General features: G+C 52.0%; 1 protein-coding gene across 1 annotated transcript in view; it reads right to left on the reverse strand.

Annotated features, from left to right (window-relative positions):
* Positions 1 to 21,168, reverse strand: part of IQCE (IQ motif containing E) — a gene marked incomplete at its 5' end in the record, with an annotated part of 39,413 nt that extends 18,245 nt beyond the window's left edge. The window contains 13 exon segments of the mRNA XM_082857489.1: positions 349 to 512; positions 2,723 to 2,772; positions 2,972 to 3,044; positions 4,360 to 4,430; positions 6,324 to 6,374; positions 6,494 to 6,607; positions 9,244 to 9,314; positions 10,860 to 10,988; positions 13,225 to 13,270; positions 14,338 to 14,385; positions 21,016 to 21,077; positions 21,080 to 21,132; positions 21,134 to 21,168. Coding sequence (XP_082713615.1) covers positions 349 to 512; positions 2,723 to 2,772; positions 2,972 to 3,044; positions 4,360 to 4,430; positions 6,324 to 6,374; positions 6,494 to 6,607; positions 9,244 to 9,314; positions 10,860 to 10,988; positions 13,225 to 13,270; positions 14,338 to 14,385; positions 21,016 to 21,077; positions 21,080 to 21,132; positions 21,134 to 21,168 — 967 coding nt within the window.
* Between the last annotated feature and the right edge of the window lie 641 nt (positions 21,169 to 21,809).

A 21,809-nucleotide genomic window follows, 5' to 3' on the forward strand; every position in this document is an offset into this window, starting at 1 on the left:
CATGCTGGGACACTCGGGGGCTCTGCGCCTGCTGGTGCCCCCCCCGGCCCCCCTCCTCCTCCCCGCCCTGCGGCCCCCTGACCCGCGCTCTTACCATTGGCCGGCATCTGACCTGCCGGCTTCTCGTCTTAGCAAGAGCGCCTTCGCTGCTCTAGCTCTGTGTCTAGAGCGGCGCCTGGCGCTCAGCAGGCTGCCGCCGCTTTGGAACACACCTTGGAGCAGCGCTGCCCGGGTGCGCGGGGGAAGGAGGGCCACGACTCCCCTGCGGCCGCAGCCGCCCGCATCCTGGGGCCCCTCCTGGCGTCCCCAGCCCCGCCTCCCCCCTTGGCGGCTCTGGGGAGCAGGTACCCTTTATCTTGGAGACAGTGGGGGAGTCGCTCAGCACGCGGTCCAGGTCCTCCTTCAGGCTCTGGTTCTCCTCCGTGAGCTCCTGGACGCTCCGGGACAAGCTCAGGAGGGCGCTGCTCATTCTTTTCTGCCTTTTAAGGCCGACGTTCTTCTCCACTGGAGGCCTAGGAGGAACGAGACCAAGCGGCTAAGGTTTGGTGCCTGAACTGGTTTAAGACGCGTCCTGAGTGAGGGGTGGGCGCTCGGCGGCCTGGGCGCTCAGCGTGGTTTCTGCTGGTGAACGTTTGCGATTGAACAGGGAACACTAACTCTGAAGCCCAGACAAGCAGACTGCTATCCGCTCTTCTCATCAGCGAGCCTGTGTAACGAAATACTGTGTTCAGTCATTAGCAGTGGACATTAAACAGGACCACTAAGGAACTTGTGGACATTTATTCTCTGTTGTTCCGTAAGTACTTAGATAATAGTTTTTTTTCTTTTTTTTTTTTAAAGATGTTGGGGGTAGGAGTTTTATTAATTTTTAATTTTTTTTAAATTTTTGCTGTTTGGGTCTTCGTTTCTGTGCGAGGGCTTTCTCTGGTTGTGGCAAGCAGGGGCCACTCTTCATCGTGGTGTGCAGGCCTCTCACTGTTGCGGCCTCTCTTGTTGCGGAGCCAGACGCGCAGGCTCAGTAGTTGTGGCTCACGGGCCCAGTCGCTCCGCGGCATGTGGGATTCTCCCAGACCAGGGCTCGAACCCATGTCCCCTGCGTTAGCCAGCAGATTCTCAACCACTGCGCCACCAGGGAAGCCCCTTAGATAATAGTTTTGATCTTGCCTTTTATTCCGCAAAATAAGTCTAAAATACAGTCAATCCCCTTTATTCACAGAATCCATATTTGCAAATTCGCCTACTCACTAAAACGTATCTGTAACCCCCAAATCGATGCCTGTGGTGCCTCTGCGGTCAGTTTGTGGGTCTGAGTTGCAGGCGGGCTCACTCCCGGCTGGGGGGACAAGCGCCGTCCGCATCTGGTCTCAGGTCTCGCCCTATCCACAGGGTGGATTTCGAGGTCTTTTCTCCTCTTTGTGCTTTCTGTTGGTTTCACCGCTCTCAGCAGTCCCCTGCAGCATAGTTCTTACTTGCTAGGAGGCTGTGACACAGTTCAGGGAGGAACCACACGTGTCAGAGCTTCTTTCAGGCCTGAGTCACGGCGCGGTTGGTCAAGAATTCAGTGCTAAGAACGGACACTAAATAAGGTGCCTTTAAACAGAAACACACATGAAGGCGGGTTGTATGCCGGTCAGGCGATGGGAAAGCTGTGACCAGAGGGTCTCAGGAACAGAACTCCGTGCTTCCCCTAGAAGCACTGGTTCAGCATTTCCCAATTCAGTGTTCGTGGACACTTTACAGAACATAACACTGTGAATAATGGGAATCGACTCCTCTGGCCCTTTACAGAAAGTTTGCCACCTCTATTTTATTTTATTTAATTAATTTATTTTTGGCTGCATTGGGTCTTCGTTGCTCCATGCGGGCTTTCTCTAGTTGCGGCAAGAGGGGGCTACTCTTTGTTGCGGCGCACAGGCTTCTCACTGCGGTGGCTTCTCTTGTTGCAGAACGCGGGCTCTAGGCACGCGGGCTTCAGTAGTTGTGGCACGTGGGCTCAGTATTTGTGGCGCACGGGCTCTAGAGCGCAGGCTCAGCGGCCATGGCTCACGGGCTTAGCTGCTTCTCGGCACGTGGGATCTTCCCGGAGCAGGGCTTGAATCTGTGTCCCCTGCACTGGCAGGCAGATTCTTAACCACTGTGCCACCAGGGAAGTCCCGACCAGCCCTCATTTTAAACTACTAGGAGGAAAGGAAAAAAGGGAAGACCGTGCCTGGCACATTGTAAATGCTCAATAAATGTCAGTAATTCACTGCACAGGCTGGTGACACAACCAAATCTAAGATAAGGGATCCCTCCTTTCCTAATTTGTTGAAAGCCTGCTATCACCTGGGAAAGGGACAAGGGAAAATCCACGAGATAAGGAAACTTTGATGTCTCTCCTAATAAACTTATTTGGCAAGATGAACTTGTACTTGGTACTAAATGTCTTCCGAAAAGGAAGATCTGCTTTGAAAAACAGTGTTTTCTAAGTCTAAGCTGGAAGCTGTGAAGTAGTACGAACAATGAGAGCCCAGAGCACCGACTGTGCTGTTACATGGCAACTGTGGGGGCACATCTGTAACATCCCAAAGGGAAACACGCCAGCTCTAACCATGAGTAACATGGGCGCAGGCTCCCAAGTCAGGGCAGTGTCTGCAGGCCCCACCTAAGGCCTACCCTGCTCTGACAGCAGTTTAACATGAAAACAACACATGAAACATGGCTCCCAAGGAGAGGATCATACTTCTTTCCTGTCGTTTCAGAACTTGCCAGGAGAGTCTGGAGACGATGAATCTGTAAACACCAAATTAAAATGCATTTAATACAAAACGAAAAAACGGCAGTGATTCCTGACTTCCGCCCAGTGGCAGGAAGTGAGCGCTAAGTTGCTGATTTGTGTTCAAGTTAAGATGAACTAGAAGAGGGCCCCTCAGTGCAGCTGGCCCCCCACCCTCCGACCCCGCCCCCCGCCCCGGGGCAGGAGGGCACGCACCTCCTCGTAATACGTCTCCATGGCGATCCTCATCTCCTCCAAGTTAGTGGTCTTCATATCAGTCTGCAGTTTGCTAAAAACCCAAGTTCAGAGTTGACATGGCAGTGCCAGCATTCCCGGGCAGAGCAAGAGGAAGCCTGTTTCCCGGAACAGGGAGAAGGATGGGCTTTGGAAGAGAACCGGGCTGGGAAGCGAAGCCTGAGCCGGCCCTCAGCTGGCCGTGGCCTTGCACAAGGCCGAGGAGAGAATTCTCACACCTACAGGGCCCTTCCTCGTTGGACCTGCCCCTTTCCAGGGTGAGGTAACCAACCCCCGGCAGGTATTCTTTGCTAACAAGGGCCTGTCTTCAAAAACCGCAGTAATTGTGAAGAAAGACCTCAGGGGTAGTCGGGAAGAGTCATCTTTGGGGAAGGTGGAGGGAATGGTTCTTTAAAGGAAAGAGAATCATTTTTTTCAAGTTGTATTGCCTGTATAATTCCCCTTGTTCTCAACACTTAACAGACTTTGGGGAAAAGGCTCTAACAGAGAAATGAAAGTAAAGTTACAGAGTTCAGGATTCTGAAGCACAGAAGAAATCGGCAAATGATAAAAATTTTAAAGTTGACGATTCCAGCAAGAAACAAAGGAGGGGGGTTCTATTGTATAAAGAGGATACAACAGAAAGTGAAAACTCAGATTTCCTTAAGTAAACTCAAACACAGCTAGGAAAGGCTCTCCTCTGTGATAAAACAGCAGGAAAGGAGTCCGCGCTGCTGCCCTAAAAACAGCACCAGGGGGGCTTCCCTGGTGGCGCAGTGGTTGAGAGTCCGCCTGCCGATGCAGGGGACACGGGTTCGTGCCCCGGTCCGGGAAGATCCCACGTGCCGCGGAGCGTCTGGGCCCGTGAGCCATGGCCGCTGAGCCTGCGCGTCCGGAGCCTGTGCTCCGCAACGGGAGAGGCCGCAGCAGTGAGAGGCCCGCATACCGCAAAATAATAAAAAAAAAAAAACAGCACCAGGATAGTGCGTGACAGTGAGAGAAGCAGGTAGGGGAGATGACCAAGCGTTAAGGGCTTGTATCAAGGTCTATACAATTCATCTTGGAGATGAAAAGTGACCACAGAAGACTAAGGAGAGAAAGCACTTCTTCAGTGGAACAGGAACAAGAAAAGAGGAAAGGGGGACACTGCTCCTTAGGGTCGGATGGAAGAGGCGCGGCTGTTCACGGTCCCGTTTTGGTGAACGGCGATGCTGGACACAGACGTGGGGGCAGGGTGGGAACGGAAGCTGGAGCTGAGGGCATAGCGAGTGTGGACGTGGAGCCGGAGGCAGGCCAGGTGCGCGCCCAGCGGGCCCCTCCCGAGCCTGGGCCACCCCCCCGACCCCGGCCGGCCCCCCAAGGCTCCGTACTCGATGGTGTGGTTCTTCTCCTTGCACTGCTGCTCCAGCTTGAGAATCCTCTGCTTCAGCCCACTGATCACCTGCCAAGGCAACAGGACGCGTCAAGCTGATGTCTCTGCGGCCATGGCCTCGCCCTCCCCCTCCCGCCAGGGGCTCAGCCGGCCCCATTCCCCGGGCGGGGGTGGGTGTCCCCGGCCCGCTGACCCGGCAGCACCTGCACAGCCTCCTGCCAGAGCGCCTTCCTGCTTAGCTGTCCTCCCCATCAGTGCTGGCGTCTCTTCTAGACTCAGCTGGAGAGACAGGGCCAGGCTGTCCTGCCCGCTCAGAGCAGAGGGGCCGGTGAGTGGGGCCACAGGGGATGCTCCCACTCAAAAGGTGCCGCCGTCCCCTCCATCCCATTCCACAGCCACCCTCTGGAGGAAGGACAGGCCGCTGCACAGTTACCTTCGAGGAAGCCACCTCAGTCCCTGGATGCAAAACTCACCAAGCCTAGCCCGCCCAGGACACCCCGGTCCCCAGCACGCCCCTGGGAGGGAGCGGGCCTGGAGGAGGCCGGGCAGCTGGACAGAGGCCTTGAGACGCCCTTCCGTCTCCATGCCTCCTGTTCTCTGTTCATGGGACACTTTGGGAGATAACACCCTGTACTCCCGAAAGAACATTCCTTTCTTTCTTTTTGAAGAGTCAAACAACTTTTTAACTGGATTTTACGGTAATTTTTAATTATACTAGTAATACATGAATACATTTTCTTGAAAAAAAATTATAGATGACACTATATCCTTGGAGCTGACCCCTGTCAACTAAATACTGTTATCAACTTCCTGTGCATTCTCTAGGCCTTATTACACACGCACACACGTGTGCACAGCCCCTGAAAGTCTGGCATTTTGCTGTTGTTTACACAAATGGTGCCCCCCCCCCCCGTCATTCTGCAGCTTGTTCTTTCCACTCAATAGGCCGTCTTGGTGATCTGTCCCCACTAGTTCCTACAGATCGATGTTATTCTAGTTACCCGTTCCTCTACTGATAAATGCTTAATTTGTAACCCACTCTTGCTATTACAGAAACTCCCGGCCGGTCCTCCTTGTGCACACGGGCAAGTATTTCTTTTTTTTTTGGCGGTACGCGGGCCTCTCACTGTTGTGGCCTCTCCCGTTGCGGAGCACAGGCTCTGGACGCACAGGCTCAGCGGCCATGGCTCACGGGCCCAGCCGCTCCACGGCATGTGGGATCTTCCCGGACCGGGGCACGAACCCGTGTCCCCCGCATCGGCAGGCGGACTCTCAACCACTGCGCCACCAGGGAAGCCCTTTTTATTATAAATTTTAAGTTTATGTTATCAAACCCATTATTAATTGCATCATTAATGTGATTTTTGTGTTCAATAATCTCAGAATTGGATCCTTTCCAGTTTTCTTTTAGCATATCAGGTTTTTTTAAAAAATGTACTTCCTTGACTCATGTGAGGTTTATTGTGATACATTTTTCTCCAACTGCTATCTTTTATTGCCATAGCATTCATCATACTGGCTCCATTTGCCATAATTTTGTTTCATTCAATCTGTTATGTATTATTACATAACACACAAGAGGGGTTTGTATGTGTTTTAAGGTCTAATTCTGTTTCTGCTTTGTTTCTCTGTCTTAAATCAGTATCACTTGTTAAGCCTGACGGGTGTTTCTTAGGTGTGGCGGGCTAAGTCCCCCACTGTGACTACCTTTTTCTACAGTGTATTTCCGGCCTTTGTGCTAAGCCTGCTCAGCCTCCCTCCCACTCCCACTAAGAGCCCCCCAGCATCTTCTTGTAATCCCTACGGCTCCGTGGAGTAGGGTTTCAGGAGGTCCCGAGCCCTTCCCCGAATCTGCTCCTCCTCTGGTATGAGTGCTGTAGAGAAAAGGCATCTCTCTACAGGCTGTTTGAAAGGTAAGGTTTCAGTGGACAGGTTATCTGTTTTGCTGGAGATTATACTCACCCAGCCAGTATCAGGCCTTTTCTCTGCCAGAGTCCGAACAAAATCCGGGCCCTGCGGGAAGCAGATTGAGGAATGAAGACAAGACGTGGTCTAGCCACGCCCCCCCGCCCCCGCGTTGGCCACGCCCCACGCCTGCCTCGGGGCACCGCGGTGCAGGGCCCGGAACTTACTCGGGAAGGATCCAAAAGCTGCTCTATCTGCCGGTCCTTTCTGCTGTTTTCCTCTTCTAAGCGCCGAAGCTTTGTTCTTATCAGATCCATGTTGCTTTTGTGCACGTGTAATGACTGAAGGAAAGAAGGACCACACACACACACGCACACGCACGCACACACACCCTGGTGAAACACTGAGTTGGAGAGGTGTTTTACAAGCTGCCTGGTTCCCAATCAGGGCTTTGCGTGTGCAGTGGGTGGTGAAGGCTGGGCCAGGGGGTAACTGCCCCGTTAGGTGCAGGGCTACCCGGGCAACTAGGAACTCTGCCCCACACAATGCCAGCAGCACCCCTGCCACAGACAAACGCTGCTCCCCCAATCGATACTGCCAGCAGCACTTCTGGAAGGTGCCCATGTGACATGCTCTCCTCCATGTCCGTGTGACAAAGCCCATGTTCTTCACACACCACATACTATCACAGTCTTATGTCCATTTACAATTCTTATCCTCAACTAAGGCTCAGTTGGTCAGAGCAGTGGTTCCCAAACGTTTACCTGTGGATGAACTTTTCACCAGTCTGGGGTGAACTTAGAGGGAAGACTGTCAGTTTTTCATAAAACTAAGTTTTTTTTTGGTTTTTTTTTTGTTTTTTTTTTTGTGGCACACGGGCCTCTCACTGTCGTGGCCTTTCCCGCTGCGGAGCACAGGCTCCAGACGCGCAGGCTCAGCGGCCATGGCTCACGGGCCCAGCCGCTCCGCGGCATGTGGGATCTTCCCGGACCGGGGCACAAACCCGCATCCCCTGCACCGGCAGGCGGACTCTCAACCACTGTGCCACCAGGGAAGCCCCATAAAACTAAGTTTATTCAATTTTTACCACTCTCCTGTATTTTGAAATTATGCCCTTCCTATTATTTCGGACATATATAGTTCTTTTATGAAATGGTGATGGTAGGGTATTTTTAAAGTTTGTTTTCAACGTCCTCACTTGAAAAAGCTTTTCCCTAGTCCGGGAAGCCCCACAGCCTGAAAAGCGTAAGGTTAAGCCAGTGCTCGTAAGCCTCATCTGGAAATGCCCACGCGGGTCAGCTAGTTCCGTGGTTAACCAGCTTCCAGCACCAGCCTGCCCCCAAATTAGCCAGTTATCCTGGAGAAGCCCTTCTCCTTTCAAGGGACTCGTAGTGCTCAGAAGAGAGTCCGAAGTGTCTGAACACAGCCAGCCCCCAGCACTGGAAGGACAATTCCAACCCAGTGTGCGTCCCACTGAGGGAAGCCTGGGGAGTCGGCCACATGGCCACAGCCGGCAGGAGAGACACTGGCCCTCACAAGTGTTTAGTGAATTAGTCGATTAATGTACGGTCACTGGGAAAGATAAGAAATCCAATACCGGGAATTCTGCTTCCAGAAATATGGATTCCAGAAAAGTGCCCTCCCTTTTCCCTATTCCTCGTGCTTAGCACAGCTACAAGCCCGGTACTAAAGCCCCTTCGTGGACCATTTTATCGAATCCTCACAAAACCCTGTGAAATTGTATTATGATTAGCCCCGTTTTTCTACAGGAAGCTGAGGCATTACCTGCCCGAGAAAAACTACCCTGATGCCCCAGCTGCCAAAGCGACAGAGTCTTGAAGATAAAAGTCTCTCCTCTCTGAAGAGAAGCTCGGCTTATTTAGTTTGAGTGACGTTAGCATCCTTTTACCCAGAGACCCATTTCTGGCCCCAGGCAGGTTCCTCCTGAGAGTGTCGCTGCGGCGATTGTTCAGGGCTCTCAGAGCTCACGCGGTACGGTCCCCTCACCAAGGTAGCAACCCTCCCTGCGGTGCCCGATTCACTTAACACATCTCTGGACAGGGACGTCCTGACTCATCGGGCGGGCCCTGCACTGCTGTGCAGCTCCCGCGGGTGAGGGCTGGGTCCCGTCCACGGGCCCTGGCCCGGTGCCCCTCAGGCGAGATGGCTTCTAGGCTCCTCACGTGCTCTGGGCACGCTGGCTGCCAACGCCCTGCTTAACGCTGCCCAGACTGATCACAGCCCGCCGGACGCGGCTCAGCTGGCGGGGCAGGGTTGGGGTCGGGACGTCAGGTCTGTGAACAGACTCACGTGACGGAAGGGAAGGAAGCCCAGTCGTTTCTCCAGCGGCACAAGAATATGTGCGGCTGTTAAAGACCGGTTTGGTGTAGCGGTGACGGTGAAGCAGGTGAGGATGATGTCATTTACTGCAGTACAGTTTGTGCCATAGGGAACGGGTGGCAGGTGACCTTGATGGAAATCCTGGTGCTACTACTGGTTAACCTTGGAGAGACTACTCACCTCTCTGAATCTCAAGGCTATGACCTATATCTCTTGGGGCCCTGGTGGACATCAACTGAGATCAGGCCTGTGAAATGCCCTTACCACCAAAGAATTATGCAAACGGGAAGTTATTGATAATAATAACACCAAAAGACCTATCATAAGGCCAAGTCTCAGGGCGCAGAGGGACTGGAGTTAATCTAGACCTCCCCGGGTGCTGTCCACCGTGGGGGCCGGAGAAGCAGAGCACGGCGGGCTCTAACTGCTGTCCAGGCTCCTCTCACAGCGGGCTCGAGGCCCTCTCCGTGAGCCAGTGCCGCCCAGCTGCTCAGGCACCGGGCCGGGGTTTAAACTCAGCTGTCACTCTACAGCTCCTATTTCCCACGTGACACATCCCAGCACAGGTGTGACTTTCCATCCACGTTACCGAGGGCTTTCCCGCTTAAAGTCAACAGAGAACAGAGGGAAACGCCACCTTCTTCAGCTCGATGATCTCGTCATACATGCCCTCCATCTCTCTGTAGACAGGGGTCCCAGGAACATAACCTGCAGGGAGACACACAACCCTCTGAAAAGACTTTCTGCAAAGTAGAAGGAATTCTTGGCCACACCTTAAGGGAAACCTGGAGGTTAATGAAATTATTCTTTTTTTTTTTCTTTTTCTTGTTTTAACTTCTTTCCCCAGAAGTAAGGAAACCAAAACCGGTATTGATATAGAAAGAAGAAGCAAGAGAAAACTAAAAGATGTGAACACGGGGCTTAATTATAGTAAAAGGATTAATGGAGGGGGTCAAAAGGAGAAGTGCTGTCTTTAGATTTGAAACAGCAAACAGATAAAAAGACAAACAAAAACAAACGTGGTCATGTCATCACGCAGGTGACAGCACCCAGTCCGATGTCTAACGGTAGGTACAGTGTACACTGCTCTCTGCTTTCATGTGATCCCTAAGGGGTCAGGACTCTGAAACACACCAGCCTGAAACAGCGCTGCCAGCTAGCAGTGCGGCAAGGTGACCATCCCTGGCACCAGGACAAGGTTCCTCTGTGCTTCCCACGGGGCCAGGGCCGACAAGCAAAGCAGTAAAGGAGGGAGGAAGCACGTGGGTAAGATCAGACAGGAAGACGGAAACATGAAAACCAACCGATTCTTTCTGGTGACATCTGGGGTTTTTATTATCCTTGCAGTTCTCATTTCTGAGATTGTTTATACAACAAATTTAAATACAACTCTAAGTTTAGGGAGATAGGCACCACTGAAGCCCGGGACGATGTCTCTGTCCACATCGGGAAAGCCGCTTTCTAGGAGGGCAGGATGGACTTTCAGGGGCCACTGTCCTCAGGACACTCTGACTGAGGGAGCCCCAGATCTCACTGTCAGAGCACACCCACCAATCCCCATGCCCTTCCGCTCTGCTGTTCCTCAGTCGTGGCTGTGTCACCATCAACGTGCTCACCGTGCCTGGAAGAACGCCTGAGATTTGACCTCTGCATTCTTTCCGCTTCGGTCAAATCGTCAGGGGTGCTGCTGGGGGAGGCTGTTGGTCCATGCACGCTCCAAGGTGAGGTCTGATTTCAGGGCTGGGGTCAGACTTCCTGGTTTCAACGTGCATGGATTTAATATGACAGGTACAAGCAGAGACAACGTAAGGCGCTGCCTCTAATAATCAGTCTTCAGGGTTGAAGAAAGCTTAGGGAGACCAGTGGTGTGTGAGAAACGTCCAGCCACCGGCCCGCAAAATAAACAAAGCCCTGACGTGTGGCGTTTGCCCACTCCTGCGGTGTGCGTATCCCCGGCACACCCAATCTCAAGCTGCTGGTGTGACACGGGACAGCTCACACAACTCCTCAAGCCAGCAGGAGCAGCTCCAACACACGACTTCCCGCAGCGCCCAGACAAGCCAGGACCCAGGCGGCAAACGTCAGGAACCACACCACATGCTGCGTAAAAGCCGTGGGGCGCGATGTCTTTGAGAAGATCAAAAACAGTGCGGCTCCAACGAGTCGTATTAAACGCTCCGTGCCAAGTCACCACCCGAGATTTCTAAGACGCTCCCCTCGAGCAGGAAGGGTTTCTCCCGGGCGACCACATACCTTGCTTTGAGCTTCCCAGCCACAGCTTCTGGGGGGTTAAGGACATTCGGCTCCCGAGGGGCACGCTGCCGGCTGTCCTCAGAGACCTCCAGGAGGCCACTTTTCGCGGCTTAGAGTGATAAGGTGACTCTGAAAAGCCAACGTGTGGTTTTAGAGGTGCAAGGTATCAATGCCCGCTCAACATACGTGCTTCAGAGAGACAGAAATGGTAAAGCAAAACATTCCCAAGGGCGTGACAACCCCAGATGAACACACTCCGACAAAATGAAAACTGTAGTTATGATTGGTAGGTATACTTACATTTGTTTTTTACTTTTTATTATAGAGAAATAACGGGACATTTATTTTAAAATATGAATCTAAAATTCTACCAATATTACAGTACTTAATTTCCCATTCAATTTTTTCAGAGGCATATGTATTTTTATATAGCTGCAGTCATAGTGAACACACAATTTTGTATCCTTTATACTTAACACTGTAAATATTTTTTCATGTTGCTGTCAATACCTAGCGTGCAAGTAATAATATTTAGAACTTGATATGTAAAACGGCTAGAAGAAAGGAGGAAAAAATTATACTTTTCCAGGGCATTTTTGATTTTGTCATCAAAACAACGGAAAGGTTTTAAAATTATATTTTAATCTGGAATCTTATGGAGATTATGCAAACTTATGCAAAACCAAGCTATTCATAAAATATGCTTATATTTCTTAAATACCAAAGAAATTTATATCTGTAGAAGGTCCTGGGATTCTAAATCTAATACATTTAATTTTTAAAATTTCTAAGATTTTTCCATGGCTTCAGAATTTATGGAAAATTTCCCATTATTGTTTAGGGTGAAGGAGTAAAGACACATTGGAGTGCTCATTTATGAAGGTAAATTAGCGATCGGAAAAAACCCACAAATGACATTTCCCTCCTAAATGTATGGGATTTATCGATAAGTAGTAAGGATTCCCAAACATGTACGCCTATGGATAGAGCTGCAAAGGAAGAAGGAAAAAGGCAGCAGGCGGTGGAAACCTGTCGGCGTGGAAGGACCGGAAACTGGCCGCCCGCCCCAGCCTCCCCGGAGCGCTGTGAAGCCCGAAAATCTCAGAGCGCGGGTAGCTGCAAACCCACGTGGCCCCGGACTGGGCAGTGAAGAGAACCACTCATGAAGTGAACGGGACAGGCATGACTCCTTCTGTCACGGCCCGGAAATCAGACAGGCGCACACCTCTTAAGGGAGTGTTAGGAGGGCGGGCTGGGGGTGTCCCAGGGAGGGGACACAGAGTGTCCTGTCACAGTGTCCATGTTGGATGAGCAAGGTGCCTGGGATCAGCGCTGCTGCGGGGACAGGCGTCAGGCATGGCCGGGGGAGAGCACGCTGGGAGGCGGGCAGGGGCAGGGCCACTGAGTGACAGCACACCTCTCAGGGGGTTTGAATGCTTTGGGGGTTCTGGCCATCCTAAATTACGTGAAACACAATTCTGACATTTACAGAAATCGAGATAAGAGTAATTTGATTACTAGCATTTTCAACACTTGAAATGCTTGACTTCCAGCAAGAATAATGAGAGATGTCTGACATTTACCTTAGGTACTTTCTAGACAAGAAGGACTGAAACAAAATGGGCTGAAAAGAGAAGGTTTAAAACACAAACACCCATACTTTCACTTTATATCAATTCTCAATTTTCTCCACGGAAGGAGAGCCGGGACCTCCAAACTCCAGATTGCCAGATGCTTCTTTCTAACACTCGTATTTGTTTGTGATGTGAAACATACTTTCTTCTCTTTGCAGGAATCTATCTTTCTGATTATGTTGTTCCTGGGCTAATATGAAAGTTCACTTGTATTCTCTGAGTGTGTCATGTATAAGACAGTATGTTTCAAATACTTATGTATATAAGAAACGTAAGCCTACGCATATGGTACACACACACATAGATAATAAGTCAGGCAAGGCCACAGGCTTGTGCGCAGCAAAAGGAAGCCAATCTAGGATTTGGTTTGTCACAAAGGCCTCGGGAAACATAAAATTCAGCAAAGCACCCAGATGAACAGCTTTGTGTCTCGAGGAATAAATCCTGCGTTGTCTTCCCTTTGGCAGCGCTGGGAAGCGTATGGCGACTTAAGAAAGAGAACGTGAAAGGCCGCGAAGCACTGTGTGTGTGGGAGGGAGGAGGGGGGCTCAATGGGACAGTGACAGCTCGGGACCTCAGCCCTCGCGGGCCCTGCCTCAGTGGCCCTAAGGGTTCAGAGAAGAAGGCGGTCCTGATCTTCCTCGCAGGACGCTGGGGAAGGAGGGCTTCCAACCACCATTTTCTGAGTTAAACTGTGGAAACTTGAGGGACAGGGGCCTGGTCATACTTACTCGGTGATGTAGGGGGAGGTCTGTGGAAACTTTTCCTTTTCACTTTCTGAAAGGAAGAAGAAACGATGGAAAGCAGGTTGAGCTTTCTCGAGCAGCCCCAACGGTCCCAACCAGGAAGCACCGGGGTGTTCAGGATGGGCGGGGGCGGCAGATTAACTGGCCGAAGCAGAGTGCACGCAAAGGAGGGCACAGGGCACAGGGCACAGGGAGACGCCCCCAGACGCAGGAGCAGCAGCCCGGCCTGCGTCCAGCAGAGACGGAGGTGTCCCGCCTCAAATCCGCCCTGAAGGTACCACCAGCCATCCCCACGCCCCCCTGGAGCACGGGGGTGTGACTGTCCGCAGGCGGGACTCAGCAAGATGAAACCTGAGAGTGAGGCAGAGGGGAAGGTGCAGCAGGAGTGGCCCACCTGGAGCCCGGGGGCCCCTTCCATGCCTTCCTCCCCGATCTGCTTCACGCTGGACACAGAAACCCACTTACTTCCCTGCCAGCGGGAACACTGAAGTGCTCCGTGCAGGCTAACTTTCCCCCAGGAGATTGGTCCCGATCCCTCCTCCTCCCGGGAGCATCTTGGGCTCATGCCCTCAGTGGCGTGAAGGGAACACTCTTAGCTCTGCGGAGGTCCTGCACCTCAGACAACAGGCCCAGGATGCCGCCCCTGGAGTCCCCAGAGCTGCGGTAGGACGTGCTGGGGCCGCCTTCCCCCAGGGCTCCGTGCTGTGGTTAGGCTAGAATTTATCTGCTGGGAGGTGAGCACCTGCCAAGGTCTCCTTTCTCACACCTCAGCCTCCGACTGCATCACGGAGCTCTGCTCCCGTCCCCCCCCCCCCCCCCGCCGTTACGTGTCAGGACTGGGGGGCTGGGGTTGGGGGGAGTGCAGGCCAAAACCAGGTGCAGGATAACTTGTCATCAGCCTCAAAAGTACTCAGCTCACGACTAACTTCCGGGTAAAAGTTTTAAAATTACCATCTAAGTTATTCAAATCCACCTGAGGGCCTGGAGCTTTTCAAACTCAGAGCAGCAGGTGGAATTTGTGATGGGGCGCTAAACACAGCACTTGTGGGGGGGCCGCGTGTGAGCACCGCAGCCACGCCCCCCCCCCCCTGCACTCACCGTCTCTGAGTCAGAGTCGAAGGTTATTGCAGACAGGCTGTCATCTCCCTGGAGGAAGAGATGCGAACAGCGAAAGCTTCAGGCGCCAGCTTGGCTCCACAGTCACCCTGACAGTGTGGGAGCGGCCGGGCCAGGCCGTGCTGCGGCCGCAGAGCCCCCATCCAACTCAGAGCATCCGTCCACAGCAGGAGCAGCCAGTCTGTCCCGTCGCATCCGAAGGAACAGGTGGGGACACAGAACAAAACTCTGCTGGCCCCACCCCTCTAGGTGGTCACACACCACCGAGGTGGGATGGGGAGGGTGGGAGGGAGGGAGACGCAAGAGGGAAGAGATATGGGAACGTACGTATATGTATAACTGATTCACTTTGTTATAAAGCAGAAACTAACACACCATTGTAAAGCAATTATACTCCAATAAAGATGTTTAAAAAAAACAAAAAAAACACAAAACTCTGCTGGCAGGGCTGCTCCAGGCCTGTCAGTCTAGCGACACCATCTCCACAGAATTGACAAACACTTCTTTTCTTTTTAATTTAATTGAAGTATAGTTGGTTTACAATACTGTGTTAGTTTCAGCTGTACAGCAGTGATTCAGTCACATATGTACATACTTCAGATTCTTTTCATTATAGGCTATTACAAGATATTGAATATAGTTCCCTGAGCTACACAGTAAATCCTTGTTGTTTATCTATTTTATATACAGTAGCGTGTATCTGTTAATCCCATACTCCTAATTTATCCCTCCCCCAACGAACGGTTCTTGATGAAAGTATTTCATCTTTGTATCAAAGCACAAGGAACCTGTGACTACATCCTGGTGAGAACAAATCAGTCATTCACGTATCCATCAGTACATGAGTTATTTGGGCGTATGGAGGTTCCTACCTTCTGATTCCAGTGATCTGCCCTGGCCCAGGGAGTGTAATAAAATCTGTACTAACATCGGCACTGGCATGTCAAGGAGAAATGGGAACTTTCCCAAGAGAATGATGTGTCTGTGTTAACACACTTACTCAGGTTTAAACCCTACAAGGAGAGAAAGCAGAACAATTTCTAAACTCCCTCCACCGTCCTGTACAGTTGACCTAAAACGCTGATACTGAAGTTAGGACTGAATGCGCCCGTTATGAACCAATAATGCCATATCTGGGTGGCGGTGTAATTACGTTTCAGCGAGCTGTCTGGAGCGTAGCTGAGTCCATGCAGTGCTGTAGCGGGACTGGACTGCATTCTGGAAAGCACGTGTATCGTCTACCAGGTTAACTATCAGTACGTTAGCAACAATTCTGCTGGCCGCTTGAACTTTTACTAAAAACGTGGGGCCGCACAATCACACGGACAGGGGGCAGCTGTCACAGGGGGCACCCTTCCGGTGCGCGCCTCTTAAACAAGGAGAGTCCAGCGTAAGGGTGCGGAGGGACTGGATTCGGGGGATGAAGGGAAGGTAGTGCGTTCCAAACAAACAGAATCTTTAAAAAATCAGCCACTGAATTACTTTTTTGATGTCATTAAACAGGTGACATTTTAAGGTATAAATAGCAAACGATAGTTGTAAAGTTTTCATTGAACCAAGTATATGGAAATGATGTGCAAAATTGAGGCAGGGAAGGGAGGGGACTGGTATACACACGATGTAGGAGATCAGGAAAGCCAAAGGCTCTGTCTTCGCCCCCTGGCATCACAAAGGGCAGCCCGCCAACCATGAAGGTGAGCTGTTAACAACTGCATAGAAGAGTAGCAAGACTTTCTTTTGTGAATACTTGTCACTATTCTTTGTTCTGAACAACGTCTTGAAAACTTTTTAAGGACCTGCAGTTTCTACGAGGGAATGAGGTTACGTGTGTGGTGAACACAGCAAAGTGGTCTCTGTGTTCGTAGGTGGGCTCACCCACACCATCGCTTCCCCCCAGTCAGTCCCCCTCAAACTCTGCCACCCTCCATCCTGCCAGTCAGAAGGAACTAAACAAGCAAAATATGAGTATCTGAAATCATAGAACAGCCCAAGATCCACCCCTCAGTCAGCAGCATGAAAGAGACCATACACGGTATTTAAAAAAGAAACAAAAGCGCACGGTAACGGCCGAGTCATTCTTCCTTCTCCAAGTACGATCTGAGCTGCCACGCATTCCTACACGAGATATCGCATTCATGCACCGTGAGTCAGGAATCGCAGGGCGGTGATGGTGGCCGTGCCCCTCACCCCTCTGCATCGCAGCTTCCTCGTCGACAGGGGGGACACGTTCTCCTACCAGGATTTTTAAAGCATTAAATATATACTAACTAAAACACTGGGGAAAAAAGACAGAGTGTCCAGAAAGAGATGCAGGAACATACGGGGACTTAGTATATGGTAAAAGTGGGGAAGGACTGCATTCATCCAGGAGGCATCGTCCAGAGCGTGGAAGGCCCTCTCCTCAGCAAACAACCCTTTAACAGAAGAAGCCACGAAACCATCTTTTGCAGTTTCTGGAAACTGACAAAAGCACACAGCTATGGAGAAAAATTGATTCAAAAAAATCTACTAAGTCCAGGGAAGAACGTCGAGAGTCAGAGGCACCCCTCAGCTCCCCGTCTCCATCTGATAGAAAGGATTCCAGAGAGCTCTCCTCCGGGCGGGTGCAGTCAACACAGCACGGGTGGTGGTGGACCCCCTGCCCCCAGCTCCCAGAAGTAGGGTGTAAGCTCTACCCCAGAGGCGGCAGGCTAAGACTCCCCTGTGCTTGTAGAGCAGAGGGTCCACGCAGGGAGGGGCAGGCCCAGAAGGAGTGTCACTCCGGGGAAACACTGCGCTGTCCCTGCTGTGCAGTGGCCCAGAGGTCCTCCCCAAAGGGAGAGGCAGGACGACGGCTGTGCCGAGGGGACTGACTGCATTTGCACCAGAGAGTGGAGAATTGCACGCCTCCCTGATTCCACTGCCAAGTTGCAGACAAAGTGGGGAGCGATCCCGAGGCCCCCAGCTCCGCGGTCACGCGGCAGAGAGCTCACTGGCAGAGCAACCGGAAGGTGAAGAGCCCAGAGCGCCCTCCTGAGGTCGCGGTCAGCCCTGAGGCTCAGGGAGGCCGCTGGCAAGCCCTGGAGTGCTCTGTCAGAGCAGGCTTGGGCCAACGCAGACACAGTCCCCACGCTGCACCCACGTCAACCCAAGGGCGCGAGCCCTGGTGGTGCTGGGGCTTTGGCGCAGCTGCTGACCAAACCCTGGCTGATGATAAACTACCCTGACCCAAGAGCAGACCCCAGGAAGCCAGGCTTCAAAGTACAATGACAGGCATCCCCGGAAGTCCAGAGAGCCACACGCATGTCCAAGGTCGCCCTCTCAGGAGAGATGGGAGAGGGAAAACCCATATGCGCTAGTTCCCCGTTGTGCGTGGGCAAAGATGTAAACCCCTGAACTGTGACAGCGGCCTACACACACACACACACACACACACACACACACACACACACACACACACCGCTCAATGGTCAAGGGCGAAAATCCGACTGGCCCAGGGGGTGAAACACAACCTCTGACCAACAAGTGGCTTCTGCTGACCCAAGGGTAACCCCTAGGTAGTTGGGCTAAAAGATTTAAACAAGAAAAGATCTGAGCAGGGAAACAGAGGCTGCACGGTGCGGGGAAATCGACTGCACACGTTAGCTCGGCCAGGTCACTCAGCACATAAACGAACGACTGAGCAAAGCCACATCAACCCCGTGGGGAGGAGCTGCTGTAATATGTTACCTAAATGTCTAGTTTTCAACAAAAAACGACGAGACACACAGAGAAACAGGAAAGTGTGACCAATACACAGGGAAAGAGCAGGCGATAGAAACTACTTTTGAAGGGCCCAGATGCTGGACCTGGTGGACAAAGGCTTCTAGCGCAGGCAGAGCCGTAGAGCAGGAACAGAGAATCTTACAAGTAGTAAACGCCCTGCCCTGTAAATGCTCTTATCATCTTGCTCTAGAAACTGTGAGCCCTTTTAGAAGCGTTGGCCCTTAAATCACCAGGGACCACGCCCAGGCTCCACCTCACCCCTGTGGCTCTGCCCTGGCCAGCGGGGCCTGCTCACGGCCACGGCACAGTGGGCTCCCTGGCACCGCACTAAGTGCTCTGTGAGGTTCACGAGCGAGCCCAGAGGCGGCTGTGTTCCAAGGGACTCGGGGGATTGGACAGACTGGACAGTGCCTGTTCACAGGAGGTTCTTGTCTGGTTGAGAACAGACGTAAGCTCAGCAGAGAAATTGCCAGTTAGCCTGGGCCAAGGGCGGCGAGTCTCCTGAATGCCCGGAGAGCCCTGCCCCAGCCTCTTCCACAGACTGGGTTCCTGGAGACCAAGGCACTGGGGCTCAGCTTGTCTTTGTCTCCTCAGAGGCCGGCATGTATAAGGGGCTTAACAAACGCTTCTATGTGCAAGAACGTTTACAGCAGCATTGCTTCTAACAGCACAAACATGAAAACATGAGAGTAAAAGTGGGCTTCCCTGGTGGTGCAGTGGTTAAGAATCTGCCTACCAATGCACAGGACACGGGTTCGAGCCCTGGTCCAGGAAGATCCCACATGCCACGGAGCAATGAAGCCCGTGCGCCAAAACTACAAAGCCTGTGCTCTGAAGCCTGTGCTCTAGAGCCTGAGCTCAGCAACAAGAGAAGCCACCGGAATGACAAGCCCTCGCACCGCAAGGAAGAGTAGCCCCTGCTCGCCGCAACTAGAGAAAGCCTGCGTGCGGCAATGAAGACCCAATGCAGCCAAAAATAAATGTAAATAAAATAAATAAATTTTAAAAAAAGAGTAAAAGCAAGGAAATGGAGAGCTAAAATAGGGCTATCCTATTAGGTTAGCGTTTTGTTTTCTAAAAATATTATCGTTCCATTTTTGCATGAGTAATAATTGTCGAGAATATTTATTTATTTATTTACTTAGGCCACGCCACACGGCAGGCGAGAGCTTAGTTACCCCACCAGGGATCAAATCCGTGCCCCCTGCTGTGGAAGCACGGAGTCTTAACCACTGGACCGCCAGGGAATTCCCACGTGAGAGTTTAAAAAAAAATTTTTTTTTTAATTGAAGTATAGTTGATTTACAGCATTGTGTTAGTTTTAGGTGTACAGTAAACTGATTCAGTTATATCAGACATATATGTTTTCAAATTCTTTTCCATTATAGGTTATTACAAGATATTGAATATAGTTCCCTGTGCAATATGGTAACTCCTTGCTGTTTACATGCCACATATAAGTGAGATGATACAGTATTTGTCTTTGATGTATTTCTTTTTTTAAAAAATTGAAGTAGAGTTGATTTACAATGTTGTGTTAGTTTCAGGTGTACAGCAAAGTGATTCAGGTATATGTATATATATATAAAGTTAGAATTTTAAAAATCATGTTTTTGAAAATGTGTGGATATGGGAAGATGCTAGGAATAAATAAAACGGCAAAGGTTACAAAACAATATAAAAATGATCTCAAGTTTTCAAAAGCACATGAAAAAAAAAGATGCGCTGAAAAAAGGTCGGAAGGAAATACACCAAACATTAACTGTGGTTTTCTGTAGGCAGTTAGATTATGGGTAATTGATTTTCTCTACTGGGCATGAATAACATTTATAATAACAATATGAGAAGTTGAAGGAGCAGTAACTGAGGCCACTGTAGACGGGCAGGCCTTCCAGATGAGGCAGGACTTGGTGCCTTGAGGGACAAGTAGGAAACTTTCAGCAGCTCCAGTGGCAGCAGCACTGAGCCCCTGCTTGGGGTCAGCTCTGTACAGCCATGCTGGGTACTGCCATCTCTGGGAGAAGGAAGCAAAGTGAGCCAGGTTCCCTTTGTCTGGAGCCCTCCAAAGGCTTCCCACTGTGGCCCGAATAAATTCAAACTGCGTGCATGGCCTGCAAGGCTCTCCATGGTCAGGCCCCTGGCTCCCTTCCATCCACACCCATGCCCTTGAGGAGATCCCAGCAAGCTTTCTTTCAGGCTCTGGAACCACTGCACTTTCCCACCCCAGGACCTTTGCACCTGCTGGTCCCACTGGTCTCTGATCTTTACCAGAATGCCTCCTTCTCATCAGTGACATCAGGACACTCCAACTTCTCAGAGTGGCTGTTCCTGGCACCCAGTCTAAAGCAGCCTCCCCAATCCACCTCCGTCACATGGGCTGTTTTATTTTCTGCAGCGCACTTTCCACTTTCTGACTTGATGGACATGATCTGTTTTTCTACCTTGTTCTCCCCCACCCCACCCCACGCCACTGGAATGCAGTTTATTCATCCACAATAACGTCTCCAGCAGATGATTGGCGCGCCAGAAACACTAGGTAAACCAAGTCCCCCGCCCTGGAAGCACGGGGTGGGCGGACACTTACGCAGTAAGCTCTGTCACCCGGCGGGCCGCGGTCGCTGGCTCGGCACAGGCCCGGCTTCGCAGGCGCCGAGCAGCGAGGGCGCAGTGTCCGGGAGAGCTTTCCGGAAGCGACGGCCAGTGCAAGGACGAGCGGGGGACTAGAGGTGGCTGGAGGCTGGGCGAGGGGCGGCGACGCCCGGCCAGCCGCACGCGGGCGGGGGCCGGAGGCCCGCTCTTATGCGGTAACAACAATGGCAGCTGTCACCGGCGGTCGCCGGCCCTGCGCCCCCTTCCTCCAGCCCGCGCCTCGGCGAGGGGAGGCAGTCAGGGGGCCTCCCCGCCCTCCGCGCTTACCATCTCCGAGGCCGGCTCCCCGGTGCTCAGGGACATGGCGGCGGCGCTGCCCGATCGCCCCTAGGCGCTGCAAGTACGGCCGTCCGGTTCTGGGGCTCCGCCGACCGCCAGCCTCGGGGCCTGCCCGCGCGCCCGCCGCGACCCCGCTGCCATGGCAACCGCGCGGGCCCCCGAGCCCCGGATGTGGCCGGCGCCCCGCGAGGCGGGCCGACAGTAAGCGTGCTCGGGGAGCCCCGGCGGGTCGACAGGCTGCGCGCCCAGAGTGTGGGGCGGAGAGCGGGGCGGAGCTGGAACGGTCCAGCCGCCGCCAAGGCTGCAATGCGAACCTGTGCACTAGTCACCAGAGCCGGATATTAATATTTATTAGGTTAAGATGAAAGGGACAAGGGGCTTCTGCGGTGTCCACAGTCTGCCAGCTCTGAACGCCTGGCATTCGGAAAACCATCTTCCTGATCTCGGTACCTTAGGCTCAAGGGTTCTGATGTAGCCACAGGACAATAAAAAATAAGAGTTCGCACTCACTGTATTCAGTGTGCATCATGAAGATCTTTAGGCGAGTTGGGCTGCGAAGTTTATTTAAATTATTAGCAAGTATAACCTGCCCTTTCTTTTCATACAGACCTCCAAGGGCATCTACTCTGTCCCCCTGCCCTGCTTTATTTTTCCAGCCCCCTGGCCTTTATGATCTACAGGAACTTCCCATGTCTAGCATGTAAGCTCTCTGGGGCAGGGCTGTGTTTTGTTCACGGCTGTATCTCTCTCCTTTGCAACAGGGTCTGGCACATAGCAGGTGC

This window comes from Leucopleurus acutus (assembly GCF_964270905.1).
Source record: "Leucopleurus acutus genome assembly, chromosome: 16".
Taxonomy (NCBI): Eukaryota; Metazoa; Chordata; class Mammalia; order Artiodactyla; family Delphinidae; genus Leucopleurus; species Leucopleurus acutus.